Source organism: Xenopus tropicalis, chromosome 10 (assembly GCF_000004195.4).
Source record: "Xenopus tropicalis strain Nigerian chromosome 10, UCB_Xtro_10.0, whole genome shotgun sequence".
NCBI classification, from domain to species: domain Eukaryota; kingdom Metazoa; phylum Chordata; class Amphibia; order Anura; family Pipidae; genus Xenopus; species Xenopus tropicalis.
The window spans coordinates 43,973,133-43,997,630 of NC_030686.2; the positions used below are offsets into that span (position 1 = coordinate 43,973,133).

Below are 24,498 nucleotides of genomic sequence, written 5' to 3' on the forward strand. Positions count from 1 at the left end.
CCCCCAAGGTCTAGCCTTACTCTGTGGTTGCTATGCTGGAATTGGTCAGCAGCAGGTCTAGACTAGGATTCAAAATAGGCCCTGGCATTCCTAGTACACAGACACTTGCAGATTTAGGCTTAGTGCATGGGAGCGGATTCGTTCTGTGAACCTGTAAATCTAGAGTTTAAGCTCCCAGGGCTGTAATTTAAGCACAATTTTTTTTTTTCCTTGTGATTTTTCTTATTTCGGCATTGCAGTTAGTCAGCCCCTCCCATGCTGCAGCCATAAGGGTTCCAAAGCTGCTATGCGGTTTAGACGTTTATTCCTTATTATTGGTTTACATTTTTCCATCAGCTGATCTGTGCTAATCGCTCTACATCTAGGTTACTAAATATCCCTGGTTTATACAAATTCCTTCTAGGACTAACTTAAAGGGGACCCTAAAACTAATTCCAAATCCTTTTCTATCATGTTTGTTGTGCAAAATAAATTTTACTTACACTGTATACTATTACATTTTTTTTTTTTCCCTTCAGTCCTAGAATTAAAAGTTACAGCCAGCAGTCCGGCACCATTTTGTGTACACTGTTATTAAGGGAAGCTTTGTATCCCCCCAGTATCTTATGCATTTGCCTACTAGGTGGAATCCCTATGTGCCATTGTTTTATGGTATCTCTCTGTACTGGCTATGAGCAAACTTAGGGGGCTGTTCCTGCTGTATTGTGCTTAGTACAGGGGAATCCCTATGTGCCATAGTTTTATGGTATCTCTCTGTACAGGCTATGAGCAAACTTAGGGGGCTGTTCCTGCTGAATTGTGCTTAGTACAGGGGAATCCCTATGTGCCATAGTTTTATGGTATCTCTCTGTACAGGCTATGAGCAAACTTAGGGGGCTGTTCCTGCTGAATTGTGCTTAGTACAGGGGAATCCCTATGTGCCATAGTTTTATGGTATCTCTCTGTACAGGCTATGAGCAAACTTAGGGGCTGTTCCTGCTGAATTGTGCTTAGTACAGGGGAATCCCTATGCTGCCATAGTTTTATGGTATCTCTCTGTACAGGCTATGAGCAAACTTAGGGGGCTGTTCCTGCTGAATTGTGCTTAGTACAGGGGGAATCCCTATGCTGCCATAGTTTTATGGTATCTCTCTGTACAGGCTATGGGCAAACTTAGGGGGCTGTTCCTGCTGAATTGTGCTTAGTACAGGGGAATCCCTATGCTGCCATAGTTTTATGGTATCTCTCTGTACAGGCTATGAGCAAACTTAGGAGGCTGTTCCTGCTGAATTGTGCTTAGTACAGGGGAATCCCTATGTGCCATAGTTTTATGGTATCTCTCTGTACAGGCTATGAGCAAACTTAGGGGGCTGTTCCTGCTGAATTGTGCTTAGTACAGGGGAATCCCTATGTGCCATAGTTTTATGGTATCTCTCTGTACAGATTTGTTTCAGGAAGTGCCATTTAAGGCAGTGTTGGACTATCTGGGAAAACCTTAACAGGCAATGCCCATTCTTAGGGACAAGGTTATCTGGACAGTGCAAGGGATAATGGCGCACAAATGTAGATTATTAAAAAGAAACCTGCCCCATTCATAGATTCCACGTGGCAAAACCAAGGCTCTCTGGTTTTAGGGCAGTTATTAGCTACATAAATTGCTTTTTTTTTTTTTTTTTTTTTCCCCTTTACCTAATGACCCGTTGGATGTGCTTAAATAATTAACCTTGCAGTATGTGGCGCCACACCGTGGGAGCCCAAATTATCAGACCAATCCGAGTGAGCAGATGTTTTCATGCTTTACATGCTGCTGTTGGGCAATATAGGGCCAGTTGACCAAGGTAAGACATTACTTAAGGTGCTCATGTCGGGCCAATAAAAGCTGAAAGGACAACAGCGTATTATCCGGTGTATGGGGCCCACAGACGGGCCTGTCCGACGGTGTTTGAACAACTTTAGTATATGTAGAAGTGGCACATATGAGAAGCAATAAAGGGAAATGTTCCCTTTAAGCTTCTGCCTTCTCTACAATGCAAGTGCCTGCGCTGGAAAACCCAGTGTGATGATGTAGAGCAGTGATCAGTAACCCGGTGATTACGGCAAGGAGTCGGTGCCATTGAGCCAAACAGTGAGTCACCCTGCTATAAACACACCCTGCCTGGATTGCCTGGAATTTACCCCCAAAGCACCTGGGCGGTGGGTGATGCAGCTCCTGTTAATTATTGTCAGTGGCAGAGAGGGTTTATTTGACGTCGGACCAGGGAGTACAAACAGACCTGGCAGCTGCTGAGAGGCCCATTGGGGGTCCAGAGCAGTTTCAAATTAAATGTCTGCAATTCTCAGGAGCAAGATAGGGACAGTAGAGTAAGATAGCTCCAGCTAACCAAGATAGGGACAATAGAGCAACATGGTTCCAGAAGAGCAAGATAGGGACAGTAGAGCATGATGGCTCCAGAAGAGCAAGATAGAGACAGCAGAACAAGATTGCTCCAGAACAGCAAGATAGGGACAGTAGAGCAACATGGTTCCAGAAGAGCAAGATAGGGACAGTAGAGCATGATGGCTCCAGAAGAGCAAGATAGAGACAGCAGAACAAGATTGCTCCAGAACAGCAAGATAGGGACAGTAGAGCAACATGGTTCCAGAAGAGCAAGATAGGGACAGTAGAGCATGATGGCTTCAGAAGAGCAAGATAGGGACAGTAGAGTAAGATGGCTCCAGCTAACCAAGATAGGGACAGTAGAGCAACATGGTTTCAAGAAGAGCAAGATAGGGACAGTAGAGCAAGATGGCTCCAGAAGAGCAAGATAGGGACAGTAGAGCAAGATGGCTCCAGAAGAGCAAGATAGGGACAGTAGAGCATGATGGCTCCAGAAGAGCAAGATAGAGACAGTAGAACAAGATGGCTCCAGAACAGCAAGATAGGGACAGCAGAACAACATAGCTCCAGAAGAGCAAGATAAGCTCCACCTAATCAAGATAGAGACAATAGAGCATGATGGCTCCAGAAGAGCAAGATAGGGACAGTAGAGCAAGATGGCTCCAGAAGAGCAAGATAGGGACAGTAGAGCATGATGACTCCAGAAGAGCAAGATAGGGACAGTAGAGCATGATGGCTCCAGAAGAGCAAGATAGAGACAGTAGAACAAGATGGCTCCAGAACAGCAAGATAGGGACAGCAGAACAACATAGCTCCAGAAGAGCAAGATAAGCTCCACCTAATCAAGATAGAGACAATAGAGCATGATGGCTCGAGAAGAGCAAGATAGGGACAGTAGAGCAACATGGTTTCAAGAAGAGCAAGATAGGGACAGTAGAGCAAGATAGGGACAGTAGAGCATGATGACTCCAGAAGAGCAAGATAGGGACAGTAGAGCATGATGGCTCCAGAAGAGCAAGATAGAGACAGTAGAACAAGATGGCTCCAGAACAGCAAGATAGGGACAGCAGAACAACATAGCTCCAGAAGAGCAAGATAAGCTCCATCTAATCAAGATAGAGACAATAGAGCAAGATCGCTCCAGCTGACCAAGATAAGGACAGTAGATGAAGATGGCTCCAGCTGACCAAGATAAGGACAGTAAAGCAAGATGGCTCAAGCAAGGCAAGTTCAGTGTCGGACTAGGGTGTTGGGTGCCCACAGGGGCTGCCCAGGAATCACAAGATCCTGCTTTTTTCTCCACCCAGTGCCACATACTGCACTTCCCTCAATGATCAGGGTGGGAGCACAGACGCACATGGTTCTGGACAGAAAAGTGCTGGCCCTGAAGAAGGGGCCCCACCGGGTTGAATAGCAGGAGGTACACATGGGGCAATATCAGTGGCTTCACCTGCTGGGTTTTCTATTTCTAGAGAAGCACTGTGTCAAAACTGCTGAAATCATCTCTCCAGTCGCCAGTCATGGAACATTTCTGGATGCTGAAACAGGCGATTTACAGGTATTAAACAAATGCAGAGATCAATTCCAACCAGGGCAATATCTGCATGAGATTCTCCTTTCCTCTTGCAGGGAAAATACTTACTGAGTAAAGAATAAAAGTGTGTGTCTGTGGTAGGGACATTAGATTGTAAGCTCTGCCGGAACAGGGAGTAATGAGAATGATTAATCTCTGCATGTACATGCCTAGATTTGGTTGGACAATTTCTGCTCTTGCCCCACCGTGCAGTTATGTATGGCAAATTGGTGGGTCTTTTAATAATAATAATTAAAATATAGCACCCGGGATAGGATACACCCAACTGGGGGTTATATGTAGAGACTCCCTGTCCATTCAGCATCCACCAGGGGTCACTTTGTCTCTCCCCCCCACCCTCCCCCTTGTGGGAATGACAAAGGGGCTCCAGGGGGGGTGCAGGTTGAAGATGCTCTGTGGGGAATTTATGGTGGGGGGGACGGCCCTGACATTCTTTCAAAGAAAAGAAATAACATCACTCCCAGGGACAAAGGCAGAGGGAGGAGAAGAAGCCGGGGCACAGGTCCTGTGTGCGAGGAGAGAGGGGGCACAGGTTGTGGGAGTAGAGACCAACACTGGCCGCAGTTGGGACACAGACACAAGAGGGATGGGGTGAGTGCTTAGATAAAGAGGGATTACTGCTTGGGAAGAGTCCCATTAGTATTGGTGCTGTAGGTGTGCCATATTTACATCCTGTGCCACTTCTTACTGGTTGGTGCCATAATGGCTGGGCTATCTGCCAGCACTGTACTGAGGAGTTGGTTGGTTATCACCTTAATAGCTGCAAGTGCTTCTGGGACCCCTCTGTCCGCTGATACTGCCCCAGCTCAGGTGTTTAACTCTGCAAGAAGCCAGGTGCCACCTAGGGGCACGGTGCCAAAACTGCGGCGCAGATCCACAAACTCTCAGCCTTTCGATGGCTCTGATTTACTGCCAGACAGCGTTGATGAGAAATACCCCCCTGGAGAGCAGGAAGGGGGGACAGACACAGTAATGCCCAGCTGGTCTCTACGCTGCCCACCCCGCTGCCGGTGTACGCCAACACTTGTCAACTGCTCAGGAGCTGGTTTGTGGAAAATGCCCCCAGCGGGAGACTGCCCACCTGAGACTGCCATCATGTGAGTAACCAAAAAATCAGCAAGCGGTTAAATATTTATTGTTATTACCCTCTCTAGTCTTCTTAACCCCCCTTAGTGAGTTCTCTGGTGCCTATGTAACTGCATGCAGACTTACACGGGCACAATACCGTGGCATGACTTTATCCGATTGGTCACCTTTGAATTCACTTTTTGTACGATGTAGAGAGTAATATTCTGAAAAATAGTCTTTATTTTTTATTATTAGTAGTTTGTCATTTATTTAGCTTTTTGTTCAGCAGCTCTGCAGTTTAGAACTGCAACAACATTCTGGTTGCTAGGGTCCAATTTAACCTAGCAACCAGGCAATGGTTTTAATTAGAGACAGGAATTTGAATAGAGGAGACTCTAAACATAAAGAAAAGTGATTAAAAGTAACAAAAACCATTAAAATTGTTGCCTCACAGAGCAATCAGTTTAGGTGGCTGGGGTCAGTGACCCCCATTTGAAAGCTAGGAAATAATTCAAGAACTATAAAAAAAATTAGGACCAGTTGAAAAGTTGCTAACAATAGGCCATTCTATAACATAATAAAGGTTAAGGAAGGTAAACCACCCCTTTAAAGGCATATTATACTGACTATTGATTTTCAAAGCAACTGTTGTGTGTATATGATCTTTGAGTCACCTATATAAGCTATAGAGATATTGCTCCGTAATGCCAGGCTATCACTTTCTGTGCTAAGGTGAGAATCGCCCGGCAGCTCAGGCCGATAGCGGCATTTAGCCGATTATTTTATTATTTGTATTGATTTGTCTGCCATTAATTATCAGTAATGATATAGTTGGACAGTCTGCATTCAGCCTGTCGTTGGGTCCAGCATTTGGTCGGGCTCCCATAACAGAATAACCTTATGCTATTTGGGGGCCTCTGATATAGAGAATCCATTGAAATTAGGGAATCTAACATGGTCGTTAAATGGTTGTTATTGTGCCCAATCTGGATAAGCTTAATACTGTATTTGCATGGACAAGCAACGTACGATGATCTGCACGCAAATAAATACCTTCCTAGGTACACAAATATAATCTGTGCCAGTATGAGCTGTAACCATGGCCTTGTATCAGACTCCACATGTAAGCACAGCGACAAGAGAAATTCACTGTATTTCGGGCTAGCCAGCCCCGAAATGTATAGCCCGAGGCAGTGTATTCATTCATGTGTTGTGGGATCCCATTCACCTTGCTCATCTCCCCCTAACTGGCCTTCAAGCTGGGCCCCCTTAGCCCATAACAAGGTTACAGATATATAGAAACATTGGGGTAACAGTCACCCTGCTATAGTTCCAGGGGTACCCAGGGCACAAATAAGCACTCACCCCAAATCCCCCCTAACTGGCCTTCAGGCTGGGCCCCCTTAGCCCATAACAAGGTTACAGATATATAGAAACATTGGGGTAACAGTCACCCTGTTATAGTTCCAGGGGTACCCAGGGCACAAATAAGCATTCACCCCAAATCCCCCCCTAACTGGCCTTCAGGCTGGGCCCCCTTAGCCCATAACAAGGTTACAGATATATAGAAACATTGGGGTAACAGTCACCCCGCTATAGTTCCAGGGGTACCCAGGGTACAAATAAGCACTCACCCCAAATCCCCCCCTAACTGGCCTTCAGGCTGGGCCCCCTTAGCCCATAACAAGGTTACAGATATATAGAAACATTGGGGTAACAGTCACCCTGCTATAGTTCCAGGGGTACCCAGGGCACAAATAAGCACTCACCCCAAATCCCCCCCTAACTGGCCTTCAGGCTGGGCCCCCTTAGCCCATAACAAGGTTACAGATATATAGAAACATTGGGGTAACAGTCACCCCGCTATAGTTCCAGGGGTACCCAGGGCACAAATAAGCACTCACCTGAGATTGCCCTAGTGACTATGGATCAGCTGAAGTAAACAGCAAAACTGTATTTACATGTGCATATGAACACTGGGATTTGCATGCAAATAGATTAAAGTCCTTCCTGGTTAAACAAATCTAATCTGCTACTAAATATAAGGTATCATTTGTAACTATTGGCTTGCATCAGCCTTTAGTTGTCCTTGTAATGCTGCCACTGTGACAGAATGCTCTGTTATACAGATAGCTAGAATCTCAGCCATAAAGCAGGGCAGGACTGCTGCTTACAATGGGGGGATCAGATAGGATCTGTGCCACTGTGACAGAATGCTCTGTTATACAGATAGCTAGAATCTCAGCCATAAAGCAGGGCAGGACTGCTGCTTACAATGGGGGGATCAGATAGGATCTGTGCCACTGTGACAGAATGCTCTGTTATACAGATAGCTAGAATCTCAGCCATAAAGCAGGGCAGGACTGCTGCTTACAATGGGGGGGGGGGGATCAGATAGGATCTGTGCCACTGTGACAGAATGCTCTGTTATACAGTTATAAGGATAGCTATAATAATATTTTTTGCACAAATATACGCTTTATTTTTTGTTGATATTGTCCCTTTAAACGACAGCTGGGTAACACCTACAGTCCAAGCCGGTGGCACAATACAGATGGTGCGGAGGAGGCGAGGGGGTGAAAGTGAATCCTTTAGTAAATAAAGCTCTGGAGCGGAACATTGTTAGAAGTATTCCAGAGCAGGATATCCTGATAGGCAGCTGGGAGTCTGTATCAATGCTCTGCCGTACGGAAAGGGTGGTCTGAGCACGGAATGGCCTTCCGGTAGAGTGCTGGGGCCAGACAGGGCCCTTTCCTGGGGATGGAATGAGTCTCTAGGTGCCGGCACCAAATGGGCAGCAGTGGAATCTGATGATCTCTGTACCCACAGAAGCCCATGTGTCTATAGCACTGATTGCACTCTTACCACTCTCTAGCCATTACCCATCATGCTCAGTGCAGTGAGGGCACCATCAATAATCATACTGATTACTAAGTTTGCAGGGGGGCCCAATGTTTTAGGCCATCAATAATCAGAGCCCCCCTGCGTGATGGATCCTTCCATCAAGTAAAATGGTGCCCCAGTAAAAAAAACTGAGTTTCCTCAACACAAATTGCTGTTTCATTGGGGGGAGGCAGGGGCATAGTACCTGTGGGTGTGGGGGCAGGGGCATAGTACCTGTGGGTGTGGGGGCAGGGGCATAGTACCCGTGGGTGTGGGGGCAGGGGCATAGTACCCGTGGGTGTGGGGGCAGGGGCATAGTACCCGTGGGTGTGGGGGCAGGGGCATAGTACCCGTGGGTGTGGGGGCAGGGGCATAGTACCCGTGGGTGTGGGGGCAGGGGCATAGTACCCGTGGGTGTGGGGGCAGGGGCATAGTACCCGTGGGTGTGGGGGCATAGTACCCGTGGGCGTGGGGGGCAGGGGCATAGTACCCGTGGGCGTGGGGGCAGGGGCATAGTACCCGTGGGCGTGGGGGGCAGGGGCATAGTACCCGTGGGCGTGGGGGCAGGGGCATAGTACCCGTGGGCGTGGGGGCAGGGGCATAGTACCCGTGGGCGTGGGGGCAGGGGCATAGTACCCGTGGGGTGGGGGGCAGGGGCATAGTACCCGTGGGGGTGGGGGCAGGGGCATAGTACCCGTGGGGGTGGGGGCAGGGGCATAGTACCCGTGGGGGTGGGGGCAGGGGCATAGTACCCGTGGGGGTGGGGGCAGGGGCATAGTACCCGTGGGGGTGGGGGCAGGGGCATAGTATCTGTGGGGGTGGGGGCAGGGGCAGGGGCATTGTACCTGTGGGGGTTGGGGCAGGGGCATAGTACCTGTGGGTGTGGGTGTGGGGGCAGGAGCATAGTACCTGTGGGGGTGGGGTAGGTGCCACAGTACAAATAGGGTTGCCATCTTATTTTAGTATTATACCGGCCCTCAGGTCAGGGGAGTAGGTGGGGTGTCACATGGGGTGGGGCAATGGCATCATAGGGCGGGGAAATGGGCAGGTTATAGGCGGGTCTGGCCTTATAAGGAGCAATATGTCAGCAGAGAGGGTCAGGGAAGAGAGGGATTTATAGGGTACAACAAATTTACTAGGAATTACATTACCGGTAACTTTGTATTTCCTATCCCAGCCCCTAGCTGGTGAGTTACTGGTTGAGCTGGTCGAATCCCAGCCGACTGGTAGCAAAGTACACCACTGAATTCCAAGTCTACTTTTTGTTAGTTATTATTATCATTATTATTTCCTATTCCAAATAGGAAAAGTCTTTCTCTACTTCCTTTCTGGGAAACAAACAGTAGTCCTGCCTTGCTTTATGGCAGAGATTCCAATTGACAATACTGCTAGGATTATATTAGAGTGTTTCATGGGACACAATCAAATCAACTACTTATCTGTGCTACAAAAAGGGATTAAGGGGGTTTAACTGAGGCCAAACACGGATTGCTGAGCGCTTGAAACACACAAATACATGAATTCTAAACGTCTAATAGTGTAGAAAAAGCACCGCACTATTAACGCTTGTGTAAAGGCACTAGCAACTGTGTGACGGTAACAACCCCTTGAATGCACCCACGTCACTCTCTGCATGTCAAGCTTTCAGTTCTTTGCCCTTTATGTACCTACAGCTGGTCAGTTATGGGGAGATCCATAGTAACGGTGCCCGCGGGGTTTGCACAACTCTGGGTATCCGGGCAGCGGCTGGGACAGGCTAGGAATGTCCTGTCTTCTCTGAATCCCAATTCCTTCCCATGGAAACGGGTGGGGGCAGTGTGTCCAGCTTTGGCTGCAGCCCTCACTGACACTCACTGGGGCAGCTTCTGAAAATCCCATAGAAATAAATAGCAAGGGGGTGAATTATTCCATGGTGAGCTCTGATTTCACAATTTGGTAAATCTGCCCCACTGTAGTCTAGAACTCGGTTTATAGGGGTAGGAGGATAGAGAGACAGGCAGGGCCTACTATGAACCAGAGTTATCGGATATATTATATATATGTTACATGTATTTCACTTTTTCAGGGATCTGTCAAGAAATCAACTGACTTTGCTCCAAATACGAGAGTTGATTGGATACAGGAGCCTAAGGAAGCTGTGAGTATCTGTGGGGCAGGCAGTATGGGGGCTGATCCAAAGGTATAGACCAGGGGTCCCCAGCCTTTCTTACTCGGGAGCCACAGTCAAATGTAAAAAGACTTGGGGAACAACACAAGCACCATAAAAGTTCATGGAGGAGCCAAATAAGGGCTGTGATTGGCTATTAGGGGCCTCTATGCACCCTATCAGCTTACAGGGGCTTTATTTGGTAGGGAATCTTGTTTTTTATTCAACCAAAACTTGCCCCCAAGTCAGGAATTCAAAAATAACTCCCTGGTTTGGGGGCACTGAGAGCAACACCCAAGGGGTTGGGGAGGAACATGTTGCCCCATAGCCACTGGTTGGGGATCACTGGTATTGAATATACTGGACTGGCAACATTTTACTTAAATGACCAATACCGTATGATTTTCACTCAGTATCAGACTGCTCTGTGCGCTACATTGTTACTCAGAAATCATCACACTGCTCTGCCTGGTACTATATTGCCCCCATGGAACCCGCTCTGCCTGTCGCCATATTGCCCTAATATAACTCGTAGGGCTCAGTCTCCGTACATAATCACACTGCTCTGCCTGACGCCATATTGCCCTCATATAACTCGTAGGGCTGAGTCTCCGTACATAATCACACTGCTCTGCCTGACGCCATATTGCCCTCATATAACTCGTAGGGCTCAGTCTCCGTACATAATCACACTGCTCTGCCTGACGCCATATTGCCCTCATATAACTCGTAGGGCTCAGTCTCCGTACATAATCACACTGCTCTGCCTGGTACTATATTGCCCCCATGGAACCCGCTCTGCCTGTCACCATATTTCCCTCATATAACTCGTAGGGCTCAGTCTCCGTACATAATCACACTGCTCTGCCTGGTACTATATTGCCCCCATGGAACCCGCTCTGCCTGTCACCATATTTCCCTCATATAACTCGTAGGGCTCAGTCTCCGTACATAATCACACTGCTCTGCCTGGTACTATATTGCCCCCATGGAACCCGCTCTGCCTGTCGCCATATTGCCCTCATATAACTCGTAGGGCTCAGTCTCTGTACATAATCACACTGCTCTGCCTGGTACTATATTGCCCCCATGGAACCCGCTCTGCCTGTCGCTATATTGCCCTCATATAACTCGTAGGGCTCAGTCTCCGTACATAATCACACTGCTCTGCCTGGTACTATATTGCCCCCATGGAACCCGCTCTGCCTGTCGCTATATTGCCCTCATATAACTCGTAGGGCTCAGTCTCCGTACATAATCACACTGCTCTGCCTGTCACCATATTTCCCTCATATAACTCGTAGGGCTCAGTCTCCGTACATAATCACACTGCTCTGCCTGTCGCCATATTGCCCTCATATAACTCGTAGGGCTCAGTCTCCGTACATAATCACACTGCTCTGCCTGTCACCATATTGCCCTCATATAACTCGTAGGGCTCAGTCTCCGTACATAATCACACTGCTCTGCCTGTTGCCATATCACCCCAATACATCACACTGGTGTCTGTTACTGTATCGCCCCAATATAACACCCCAGTGGTGTTCCTAGACGCAACACAAGCACTACCTGCCCCTACTGTTCAGCCTTTGCCTGCCCCTCACATCCTCCTCCCCACGCGCCCCTCATGTCCCAACTCCCCGCCCACCCCTTCCCCATTCCTATATGGGTTCCTAATTAGTGTTGAATAAAATCCACATTGTTCTCTATGAAACCTGCTTGGTTCTGTGTCCCATCTCATTCCTGCTCTGCGGTTCCCCTTTAATTCTCTACTCAGGATCCTACGTGAGAACCAGATTCAGATCATTGATGAGAGTGCTGTGGTTTTCCTGCCGCCTCTGCAGTCTCTGTAAGTGGTGACTCTTCCCCTTTCTTGGACTTTTTATATATTCTTTTTCCATTTACTTCTCTTTCACTATATTGAGTTCCTGTTGAAGGGGTTGTTCACCTTTAAATTAACCTTTAGGGGGTTATATAATAAAAGGCACTAAGTTTGCCTAGGAGCAGTAACCTATAGCAACCAGGTAGAATTTACTAGTCTACTATTTAACAGCAAGCATCTTATTGGTTGCTATGGGTTACTGCTACTGGGCTTAGTATGTAACAGAGAGTGGTAATCTGAAACAAATTGCAATTTTTTAAAAATTTTTCCGAATTTCATATTATTTGCAGTTTTTGAATTCTTTAGTTTTTTATTCAGCAGCTCTTTTTGTTTGGAATTGTAGCAGCTATATGGGGGTTGGGTCCAGATTACTCTAGCAACCAGATATTGGTTTGAATGAGAGACTGGAATATGAATAGGGGAGGGGCTGAATAGAAAGAGTAGTAATAAAAGTAATAAGAAGTAACAATAATGATGAAATCGTAGCCTCAAACAGCAATAGTTCTTTTGCTGCCGGGGTCAGCGACCCCCTTTTGAAAGCTGGAAAGAGTAGAAGAAAGCAAATAATTCAAAAATGAATTGTGTGATTTTCCTACCCGCTGCAACCTCTGTTATTTCTGTTCTACCATTGCTCCCCCCCCCCCCGACTGACTCCATTAAACACTTTGCCTTCTCTCTCTCCTTGTTTTCTCCTTTCCTGATTCTGCTTCTCTTGCAGGGATCTCTCGGGCAATGGCTTGCCTTGTACTTGCCCCTTGCAACGTTTCATTTCCCGTTTATCGAAGGGAGGGGACCTGGAGACTGATCGGGAGACAGAACTCTGTGCCCAGGGCCCCGGTGCCTCTGTGCTGCCTTGTGGTGAGAAAGAATTAAATGCAATTATATAATGGCTGGCCTCAGGGCTGCCATTACTATAGCCAGACCTGGACTTGCAGTCTAGAAACTGATAAAGACCAGAAGGGCTGCTATAAGCCCCAGAGCAGTTCTTTATATTGGGTCTGTGTGGAGCAGTTTGGCCCTTAAGCCCTTGACATACCAGGCCCAATTTGACTCCCAGATGTAGATGGCTACAGTGGTCCTACTTAATTTCTCTTATGTCTGTCCCGCCAGAGAAGTGGGTAACCAGCCCTATATTGGTCACTGGTATCTCTCTAACTTTATCAAGGGAGGAGAGGAGTAGGGTTGCCACCTGGCAGGTATTTGACTAACAAGCCGGTAAGGGCCGGCACTGGTATTACAAATTTACTGGTAATATACTTGCCAGCAATTTTGTAATGGCTAATAAATTAATCTCTTCCCTGACCCTCTCCAATGCTGATCACCATTTATAACTATGGGACCACCTCTGCTCCGCCTATAACCCCACCCACTCTCCCCATTTATCAGCCCCATCCACCCATTTCCCTGCCCCCTGTGTTATATCCCTACCACCAAATTGCATCACATCCCACCCCCTAACCTAAGGGCCGATATTAATCACAGAAAAAGATGGTATTTCTATTGGGGGCCCCTGCAGCAGTGCAAGAGCACATCTGGGGATCATGTCTACTTCATTGAGCGCAGACCATTTCTTCACTGCCTGCCTTACTAAATTGTACTTCCTGTACTTGAGGGTCATGTTATCACAAATTTATTGGGCTGGGGGGTCCCACCAATTAAATTTTGCCCAGGGCCTGCTGGTACCTTAAAGGGGTGGTTCACCTTCAGATTAACTTTTAGTATGTTATAGAATGGCCTATGGGTAACCATAGGTATATGGCACCATGTGACCAATATACAGCATGTTTTTCTACTGGGTTCCATCATGACTGTACGATTTCCAACCCCAAATGTCATAGTCCTTCATGTATGGCCGTTCAGACCCAAGTATGTGCCACCATATGACCTCAGTTCTTTGTCGTGCCCCACAATATGCAAACATCAGGCATAGAAGTTGCCCACATCTAATGCAATGTTCTTCCTCCCTTGCAGCGGAGCACTATATCTCTTGTGTACCAGGTTCCCCCGACTCTGTGCTGCCATACTCATTTGTAACACCGGCTGCTCTATCCGCCAGCTCTTGCCTTGCTCTTTGCTTCCGCCATGGCCATTCTCATTATGGGCAAGATGATGCCCAACGGTGTTTGTGCGGCTCCATCTCGACGGAGCCTGTTGATCCCTGTGATGTGTGTCCTGCCGGTGGCCAAAACCCTCAGTGCAACAAGGCTCTTATTCCCGACCCTCATCCTGTGGAGGTGAGAACCCAAACCCAGTGAGATCCTCAAAGCCAATAAGAGATTTAATAATAATATAAAATGTAGGTTGAGCTTCTGTTTTCCTTTTTAAAATGGTTATACCTCCCAGGCCATTGACTTTTCTTAGCACCTTTACTTAGAAGTCACCTCCTTCTCTTTTCCTTGCAGGTATCAGTGTCTCTATCGGGCCCCCTGCACTGCTCCGTGTTCCAGCTGGCAGAGTTTAGTGCCTTTGCCTCCATCCCCATAACACGGTTTGTGTGGCATTTTGTTCCTGGCGAGGAGCCAGTCGTTACAACAGATAGCAATGCCCATCACAAGTACAGCCTGCCTGGGCAATACAGAGTGCTAGTACTGGCAGAGGGGCAGAGGCCTGGAGCAGAAGCTCTTGTGAGGGTGATTGTGCCAGTGCAGGGGGCAGAGCTGCAGTGCCCTCCGGTGGCACAAACTGGGCAGAATGTTGAGGTGTGGCTGAATGTTCATCAGGGTACAGACCTTCAGGCTGTGTATGGGGTACAAGAGCCAGAGGGACACTTGCAGACAGGTGAGTAGATACACCTATTGATGGTTAGAGGGGGAATTTAGAAGAAATATCAGTCTGTTCTATACATATAACCCACAGCAACCAATGTGTAACTGATCTACACTTTTTCAGATAATTATCACTGTTTTGGGGGCAACCCATTCATGTCAAATGGGAGTCATTTACAGCAGGTTGCAATTTACCCCATGGTGTATGACCAGCAGTGGGATCTGTACCTCAGCATTATATTTGGTGCTGTGCCACTGGGAGACTTTACATGCTCTACATTTATGTTCTTACCCCCAGATGATTCCTCTTGCCCCCGTGGGGGACGTGTCTTCCAGAAGAATCTGAATTGCTACTGGTTGAACCAAGTCAAGGAATCGTTTGCAGACTCACGCACCCGCTGCCGCTCAATACCCGGGGGTGATATTGCATATATAGAAACTATAGAGGAACTGACCTTTCTACAGGAAATCTTTCTAAAGTAGGTGGAAATAATTGGTTTTGTTTTATGTCTTATCAGCCTCTGGGAAGCGACTGGGGCTGTGGGATAGCAGGTATAGTAGGGAGAGATGGTGCCTATAGTAGCAGTGGGGGGATAATAGCCTCTGGGAAGGGACTGGGGCTGTGGGATAGCAGGTATAGTAGGGAGAGATGGTGCCTATAGTAGCAGTGGGGGGATAATAGCCTCTGGGAAGGGACTGGGGCTGTGGGATAGCAGGTATAGTAGGGAGAGATGGTGCCTATAGTAGCAGTGGGATAATAGCCTCTGGGAAGGGACTGGGGCTGTGGGATAGCAGGTATAGTAGGGAGAGATGGTGCCTATAGTAGCAGTGGGATAATAGCCTCTGGGAAGGGACTGGGGCTGTGGGATAGCAGGTATAGTAGGGAGAGATGGTGCCTATAGTAGCAGTGGGGGGATAATAGCCTCTGGGAAGGGACTGGGGCTGTGGGATAGCAGGTATAGTAGGGAGAGATGGTGCCTATAGTAGCAGTGGGGGGATAATAGCCTCTGGGAAGGGACTGGGGCTGTGGGATAGCAGGTATAGTAGGGAGAGATGGTGCCTATATTAACAGTGGGGGGATAATAGCCTCTGGGAAGGGACTGGGGCTGTGGGATAGCAGGTATAGTAGGGAGAGATGGTGCCTATAGTAGCAGTGGGATAATAGCCTCTGGGAAGGGACTGGGGCTGTGGGATAGCAGGTATAGTAGGGAGAGATGGTGCCTATAGTAGCAGTGGGGGGATAATAGCCTCTGGGAAGGGACTGGGGCTGTGGGATAGCAGGTATAGTAGGGAGAGATGGTGCCTATAGTAGCAGTGGGGGGATAATAGCCTCTGGGAAGGGACTGGGGCTGTGGGATAGCAGGTATAGTAGGGAGAGATGGTGCCTATAGTAGCAGTGGGGGGATAATAGCCTCTGGGAAGGGACTGGGGCTGTGGGATAGCAGGTATAGTAGGGAGAGATGGTGCCTATAGTAGCAGTGGGGGGATAATAGCCTCTGGGAAGGGACTGGGGCTGTGGGATAGCAGGTATAGTAGGGAGAGATGGTGCCTATAGTAGCAGTGGGGATACAAAGCAGGTGATTTACGGTTCCCTGATCAAATGGTGAAAAAGAATGTATTGTTCCAATGTAATTATTTCTTACCTTTTCCAGCCATGCCCCTGTGTGGGTTAACGTTTCTCAATCTAAAGATCTTTCTGCTTTGATGAGCCCAGCATTATATCAGGAGTGCTCTCAGCTACCACTAGTGCCAGGTGGAACGGGCAAGAGCAGATCTTGTAACGAGAAGGCTCCTTCATTGTGTACAAGAAAGGCAGGGGGTCAGTATATCTTCCTGGTACACTCGTATCTTTCACTGGCACATCTCTAGTCTATGGCCTACAACCACACCATACAGTACCAAAGTAATCTCTCATTGCTTGTAGCTCAACACACCAGACCAAAGCTTTGTAAAGTTGGCCGTTTGGCAAGGTGGCTATGCCAGTGGATCTTCTAATTTGAATTACAATGGCGGGCATAGGTGCCGTCGGATCGGGGACCGCATCAACGAGCCAATGTGGTTCCCAATCTGACGGAAATACAACCCTGCCCAATCGCAATGTTGCCAATTTTAGGCCAGATCTCGGTCGGGTAGGCCCATTGGGGAGCCCATAGCCACCTTTAGCCTTCAATCACTTCTCTCACTGTCTTATATTGCTCTTTGGCAGTTCCCCTTCCGGATGTGCCCACGTACCTGGTTGGAATCCCTGTACTTACTGATGCTGAGACACACAATGCCAGTTTGGCTGATTCCGTCACCGATCTGCAGGGAGACATTGAAGTGAGTCTTGGCTGATCTCAGGGTTTAATTCCTTCCTTTTCAGCTGCCACTCATATCTGCTTTCTCTCTTCTTTTTTGGAGGAATTCAAGTCATAGTGTGTGTACAACTTGTTCGTACTTCCCACTCTCTCACTGCATGTAGCTTACATAGTCAAACTCACAATCTGTTACTTGGGGTTACAAAATCTGCCCCTGTTTACTGGTCTCTCCAAATTGACAGTATCCCATGATGCTCACTAACGCTATTCTTTCACTCTCACTGCAGATCATGCTGTTCCCAGGCCTCTGGTTCAGTCACTCGGGCTCCCCTGTATCTCTGGAGTTTGGGGTTCAGCCATTAAAGAATGCTGTTGAGGCCAGAATTCAAATCCTACGGCCGTTCTGCAGTCCGGAGCAGCACCTGGTACCCCCAGGTTAGTAGCCTCTGAGTGGGGGCTGATTTCTCTATGTGCACAAGGAAATATCTCTCTTTTGCATTGTTTGTTACTCCCCCACAGGCTGTGATCTCCTTCGGAACCCTTTTGCCATTTGCCATAATCAGCCCCTGTGTAACACCAAAGCGGGCTGTGCCAATGGGCAGCAGTGGTGCCCACTCATTGAAAGCTGCCTGAGTATTACACAGCCCTGCAGCACCTACACGCTCCAGAGCTACTTGCACCCTCCTCGGTATCTGGGGACCCCTCCGGCTTATTCCCCTGTTGCTGACATCCCGCTGCTGCTGGAGCCAAGTACATGTAGCCGGAACATGCAGGTGAAATATGGAACAGATCTAATGGGACTCTCTCTAGTTTTTATCTCTTTATTCATTACATCACTGTTGTCCAGTCGGAGGCATATATATAGCCCTCCTGTGCATATTGCTCATCTCTATATCTGCACAGGACAACGAACCCCTGTATATTTCGTTTAAACATGGCTTGGGTATTTTGCCCAGCACTGCCCTGCATCATTAGTCTTTTTCTCTCATCTATTACTCCTTTCCCATCATGTCCAGCATTACTGTCCCTTATCATTTGCCAAACAGGAGACATCCAGACCCCCTCCTTTCTTGCAGGTCCTGCTTTCCTCCTTGTCTATCTCTGTGCAACCGGATGATATTCTCTCCATACAACACAGTGGAGACCAGGGTTCATTCCTGCGCTGTATTCCCCATGGCCGTTCTGCCTGGAGTCAGAGTTATTTAAGTATGAGCCACTGGGGCTGGTGGGAGGAATCTCTGCAAGTGGAAACTCCATCTTGGATGGATGATATGGTATGCGATCTTCGTGCCACTTTTGCCTCGGAAGTGCAAAGCCTTGTGGTCTCGCCGCTGCTGGCAAGCTTTCAGGAACCTGGTACATATACGGTGAGTGCCACGTTGCACAATGCAGTGAGTGAGACCGAGGTGGCCTGTGAGGTGTGTGTCCTGAGACCTGTCACCGGGCTGCAGATTATCTCTCCCACACCATATTCTGATCCACTACACGTGCCAACACATGACCGCACCTTGCTAGCAATCCGTGCTCTCAGCTCCACACCAGCCTCTGTCCTATGGGAATCTCCTGTACAGAGAGAGGAGGCGGAGCTAGTTCCAACATGTCCTCAAAGTATGGCAGCTTCCCTTCCTGCTTGCCTCAACCCATCCGGAGACACAAGGTTTGGCTGGATGTGGCTTCGGCTAGAGGAACCACTGACCACTATGCTCACCATAGTAGTGACCAATGATGTCAGCGCCCAGAACCTGTCTGTTCAAATCCAGTCACATGACGCTATACGAGGGCTTCACATTCAGCCTGATGGACCTCAGCACATCCAAGTAAACCAGACTCAGGTGGGAAATAATGCACAGAATGTACACATTATAATCATCTCAGCATATGTTTCTATCCATTTTTAGGCACAAACTTCATTCCTTTATTTTTATTTATTATAGATTTTTACAGCTAATGTTTCTCAGGGGTCATCTGTTAAATTCACATGGATCGTGGATAAAATGGAGGGGTTTGTGTACCAGGGACAAAGCTACAAGGTGACATTCAGAACTGCAGGCTCCTATCGCATGAGGGTAAGAAACTCAAGGCTCAGTTCAAGACTTAAGGTTGCCATTCACTATATGATCTTAGGTGGACATATTTGGGTCACCAAATGAGGGGACCTAAGAGGGGCGATATCATGCCCTAGGGCAGGGGTGGGCAAACTTTTTGGCTCAGGGGCCAAATTGACTTACAGTTGGGCCAGGCTGGGCCAGGCCAGCATTACACCCAGTGCCGCCATCAGTAATCACGGGACCTCTCAGCTCCCCCCCAGCATCCTCCAGCTCCACTCCCCAGCATCCTCCAGCTGCACTCCCCAGCATCCTGCAGCTCCCCCCAGTGTCCTTACCAGCATGCTCCTCAACATCCTCCCACCAGCATCCTCCCTCCAGCTGCCCCCAGCATCCTCCATCTCCCCTCTAGCGACCTACAGCTTCCTGCCGCTCCCCCCAGCTCCATCCTCCAGCGACCTTCTGCTTCGGCCTCCGTCCTTCGGCTGCGTCTGTCCCCCGGCTCCCCACTGCATCAGAACACGCACCGGGGCGCAACCAATCAGGGCCTGTAATTCTTTAAAGGGGGCCGCGGGGTTGTCGGGCTGGATTAAAGCGGCCAACGGGCCAGACATGGCCCGCGGGCCGTAGTTAGCCCACCCATGCCCTAGGGCCAATGAACACATGGGAATACGAGCCGTAGGAGCAATGAGCCAATGCGGTCCTCGATCCAACAGGGAAATCAAACCTGCCCGTTGGAGGGCCCCATAAGGAGGCTGATAAGATGCCAAATTGTTCTGAAGGACCCGAACCGGCAACTTAAATCTGCCCATGTATGGCCACCTTAACATGCCATATCTGTATTGTGAAATCTAATAAGCTGTCCAGTTTCACTTGCTATCATTCTGTCAATCAATGGTAGTGAGTGCCCAGAGTGAATGCTCTCAAATTATTTTCTTATTTTTGTGTCTTCTCATTATTTTTGAAAGATGAGTCTCTCACCTCACAAATGTTCCTTATTCCATTGCTCAGGTGCAGGCCGAGAATCCAGTCAGCTCTCAGGTTGTGGATGTGCTTCTAACAGTCCACGGGACCCTACCACTGCAAAAAGCTAAGCTGGTGGCACCTTCATCTGTGCTACTGGTGTCTGAGAGCCAGGAAATTGGCTTCGAAATACAGGTGGACGGGTCATCGGATGTGACCATAAGGTGATGGTTTCTTCAGCTCAGTAGTTTCTAAAACAGAGAGTTAGCGTTACCACTAGCATTCCATTTAACTTGTTGATCTTCATTTCTCCATGACCTTAAGCTTTTTTCTTGTCCTTGTTGTCCTCTTGTTATTGTGCCGATATCTGCCCTACAGCTGGGACTTTGGAGACGGCAGCCCAAAGCTGACCAGAAGGTTCTCTCCACCATACAACCCTCAGCTTCCACGTGACCCTAAGAGACAGATTGTTACTTTGTCAACTAAAGAAGACCACCACTATATGCAAGAAGGTAGGAGAGAAGAAGAAGGAATCAAAAAGATGGCAATAATCCAATATGAAATCTTCTAAATCCTTTTTATTTTTTTTGCAGGACATTATGAAGTGACTGTGATGGCCTATAACAATGTTTCTCAGATCACTCGCTCCTTACAGCTTGTGGTGGTCCATGCTCTGACATCGCTAATCCTTCAAGTCACTCCTCAGTCCCCTCAGCCAACATCGGTTGCACTGTTCTCTGGGGTCTGTCTACCCTCTAGCTTGGAGGTGAAACTGTCTTGGGATTTTGGTGATGGCTCAAAGGTGGCACATAGTGATAGCCTGCAATCTGAAAATGTCTACCCGGCCAGTGGTTTCTACAACGTGACAGTGACTGCGAGCAATGGACGGAGCCATGTATCTGGGTCCATGATAGTGATGGTTGGACAAATGATTGAGGGGCTGGAGGTGATGAGTAGTGGGCTTAGTGAGCTCGGCACGCAGACAGTAGTTACTGGATCCCTTCGGAAGGGCACTGACATCACTTGGAGCTTTGATATGGGGGATGGCAAGTCATACACTGACCAGTCAGAGCCATCAGTAAGACATACATATAAAGCTAAGGGCATTTTTACAGTCTTGGTAGTTGCCAAGAACGCTATGAACTCTGTTAATTTATCAATCAACATACAGGTTTACCAGGTCACTATTACCGACGTCACTTTTCCACCAGTGGTGTCCAGCCTAAATCTCACAAAATTCATTGTCCACGTTAATGTGCCATCTGTAAGCCTCGGTTTTCTCTGGGACTTTGGTGATGGCAACCCTCCTGAACCAGTAAGTGGTAAGGCAGAGGTGTGGCACAGCTATCTCCAGGCTGGGAATTATAGGCTACAGATAACTGTAAATGGAACTGTGACCACGACAACTCAATTCAGGGACGTAACCGTTGAGGACCAAATAAGATCTGTCTCTTTAATTGCATCCCCAACTGCTGCTAATCTGTCCCAGCCAATCCTTTTCTCTGCAGCTGCACTACCCTCACCAGATCCCCAACATTTATACATGTATCAGTGGAATTTAGGCTTGGGATCAGCACCAATGGACTCTTCTTCTTCTGAGATCAGCTGGACGTACAGCTCTGAAGGGAGCTACAATGTGTTGGTGACTGTGTGGAACAGTGTGAGCAAGGAGCAGGCCCAGTGTCATGTGATTGTGCAGAGACCAATCAGCAGCTTGGCTATTCAGCACAATGGAGGAGAAGAAGCAGTTTTAGTAGGTGCTAAGCAGTTCTTTACCGCTAAAGTCAATGACGGGGTCACTGCTGAGTTCACGTGGGACTTTAGTGACTTGTCCCATTCCAGCTATGGCCCTACTGTAGCTCACACCTTCACTACGGCAGGTTATAAAACGGTCACTGTATATGCAAAAAACAAAGTGAGCGAGGGCAAGGCATTTATTGTCCTGTCTGTGCAGGCACCAGTTGCAGCACTCTCTCTGTCTGTAGACCACAGAGTGGCAGAACCAGGTCAACCAATACATTTTTGGGCATCAACATCCAGCGGAGACTTAATACAGTTTCAGTGGTCGTTATGTGAGCACTGCCCTTATATAGAGGGGACCTCACAATTCCATCACATATTTTCTAAACCTGGAATATACGTGGTAAGTGTGGTAGCAAGGAATGCTCTGAGCTCCGCACGTGCCAACATCACTTTAGAAGTACAAGAGGCAGTAGAGGGTGTTAGCGTGCAGCAGGAGAATGCCGAGGTTGAGGGATATGCTGCCCTTGCTGAGTCCTTAACGCTTACAGTTCATATGGTCAAGGGATCCAATCTAACTTTCCAGTGGGTCACTTGGCCAGAGCAGTGGGGTGGCCAGGATAGGTCATTGACTTTCACTCCAGTTAAGGTGGGGGAGATAGGTGCTGAAGTTTGGGTAAAGAATGCACTGGGGGTTACGTCAGCAAACATCCAACTGCAGGTTATTGAGAGGGTATCAGGTGTCCAGGTACAGAAAAACCAAGACCCTGTTGCCCTTGGGTCTAATGTAGAACTGACTGTTACCATTCAGCATGGTACTAATCTACAGTATAAATGGGACCCTGGGGAGGGGTCAGTTGAGTTGATTAGCCAATCCCCCTCATTAAACTATACATACCTCATTCCTGGCCCAAAAACAATAAAGGTTGTAGTATCTAATGCTCTGAGTTCCAGCAGTGCCTCGGCAGTGTTAAGAGTACAGCAACCCATATCCGGTGTTAGCATAAGCCTTACAGAGTCACGGGATTATGATGCACAGGAATATGAACTGGATGCAGTGAAGTCAGGGACTGCCATGTTTCTGGTTGGCTCAGTGCAAAATGGCTCGGATTTATCGTGGGAGTGGGCAGTCACTGGACATAAGCAAGTCATTAGGTACCATGTACAGAACGTGTCACACACCTTTATAGAGCCTGGTCAGTACCAAGTGCAGCTTCGTGTCTGGAACATTGTAAGTTCAGCCAATGCCTCCCATCTGCTACTAGTACAGGAGGCAGTAACCAGCCTAAGGGTCACCACAGAACAGAATGGCTACTGCACGGGGCAAAATGTAACCTTCTTTCTGAGCATCGAGCAAGGTACACATGTGAGTTTTATGTTGACTGTCCCCTTTCTCAATCTCCATCTCAAACTGGATGAAAATTGTGGACACCTTGTTTTTCCCTTTCCTGGCAATTACACCATCTTGGCCACAGCGCTGAACCAGGTCAGCAAAGCAGAAGCCCGCCTTGACATCACAGTGCTGGAAAAGGTGGAGAGCATTCAGGTACTTGATCTTCCCTCTGCCTGGTCTGTCAATAAGACACTTCGTTTGAAAGCGAACATCAAGCCTGACCCCTTTCTCAACATCTTTTGGACCTTCTGGCAAAATGGAGATTCCAATTACTCACTTTCCAGCTACAATGCAGCATACACACCTCTAAGAAAGGGAAGTCTCCATATCCATCTCAATGTTAGCAACCCCTTCTGTTGCTCTTCTCTTTCATCAGTGGTGATTATTCAGGAGCCAGTCACCAGTATGATTCTCAGAAGTAACACGGAGCAGGTGTTCCTGAATCATTGTGTCCAGTTCTTTGTAGAACCCAAAGATGGTTCAGACCTCAGGTTCCACTGGAGTTTTGGAGATGCTCAAAAAAATATAACTAGCTTGGAAAGATCTGTGGAACATTGCTACAGCCACCCAGGGAATTTTTTGGCCACTGCGGTTGGATATAATTTAGTGAGCTTGGTTCAAGCACAGACAAAAGTCCGTGTAACAATGGTAAAGTGTAAACAACCCAAGGCCCAGCTTCTTGGAGCTCCGGCCAAAATGCCAAGATCTCTTGGTGGACAGATTGAAGTCAGTGTGGATCTGAGAGGGTGCACTGAGTATAAGGTGATTTATTTATGGGAGTTCTACAAAGGATCCAACTGTAGCTCAAACCAACTGAGTATACCTAAACTAGATATCTCTAGCCCCCTGCTGACCATCTATGGACACACCTTGGACATTGGTTTATACTGTTTGCTTATGATTGTAAAGCTGCAAGGGACATCACTGTCACATCAAGTGACACACCTACTCACTATCACGCCCAGCCCACTAGTAGCAGTGATACATGGAGGCACTAAGCGGATATGGCCAGTCGAACGAGACCTTGTCTTAGATGGAACAGCATCACATGATCCAGATCTTGCAGATGGAGTGAAGGAGACAAGCCTGGAGTATGAGTGGAGCTCAGAACCAATGGAGGTGATAGAGGTAAGATATGGAAAGAGAATGCTAAAGGTGGCCATACACCTTCAGATCAGCTCACTTGGTGATGTCGCCAGGCGAGGGGATCTTCTCCCAAAATCCCCCACCTACGGGTGGGCAATATTGGGTGAATCCAGGCTAGAATTGGCCTGTGTATGGCCACCTTTACAGTCAATTACAGATAATCCCAGACAAGATGGATTATTAACTAGTGATTACTGTAGGATGGTAACAGTATAGTGGC

General features: G+C 48.0%; 1 protein-coding gene across 1 annotated transcript in view; it reads left to right on the plus strand.

Moving 5' to 3' along the window:
• Positions 1-4,434: 4,434 nt before the first annotated feature.
• LOC100496797 (polycystin-1) overlaps positions 4,435-24,498 on the plus strand; it is a 47,058-nt gene continuing 26,994 nt past the window's right edge. Inside the window, exons 1-16 of the mRNA XM_004918479.4 lie at positions 4,435-5,047; positions 9,967-10,038; positions 11,825-11,896; positions 12,648-12,787; positions 13,901-14,163; positions 14,332-14,707; positions 14,993-15,173; positions 16,347-16,513; positions 16,901-17,013; positions 17,279-17,426; positions 17,511-17,764; positions 18,068-18,823; positions 18,926-19,057; positions 20,048-20,223; positions 20,378-20,511; positions 20,593-24,260. Coding sequence (XP_004918536.3) covers positions 4,653-5,047; positions 9,967-10,038; positions 11,825-11,896; positions 12,648-12,787; positions 13,901-14,163; positions 14,332-14,707; positions 14,993-15,173; positions 16,347-16,513; positions 16,901-17,013; positions 17,279-17,426; positions 17,511-17,764; positions 18,068-18,823; positions 18,926-19,057; positions 20,048-20,223; positions 20,378-20,511; positions 20,593-24,260 — 7,047 coding nt within the window. The 5' untranslated portion in view covers positions 4,435-4,652. The remainder of the gene's footprint in view (positions 5,048-9,966; positions 10,039-11,824; positions 11,897-12,647; positions 12,788-13,900; positions 14,164-14,331; positions 14,708-14,992; positions 15,174-16,346; positions 16,514-16,900; positions 17,014-17,278; positions 17,427-17,510; positions 17,765-18,067; positions 18,824-18,925; positions 19,058-20,047; positions 20,224-20,377; positions 20,512-20,592; positions 24,261-24,498) is intronic.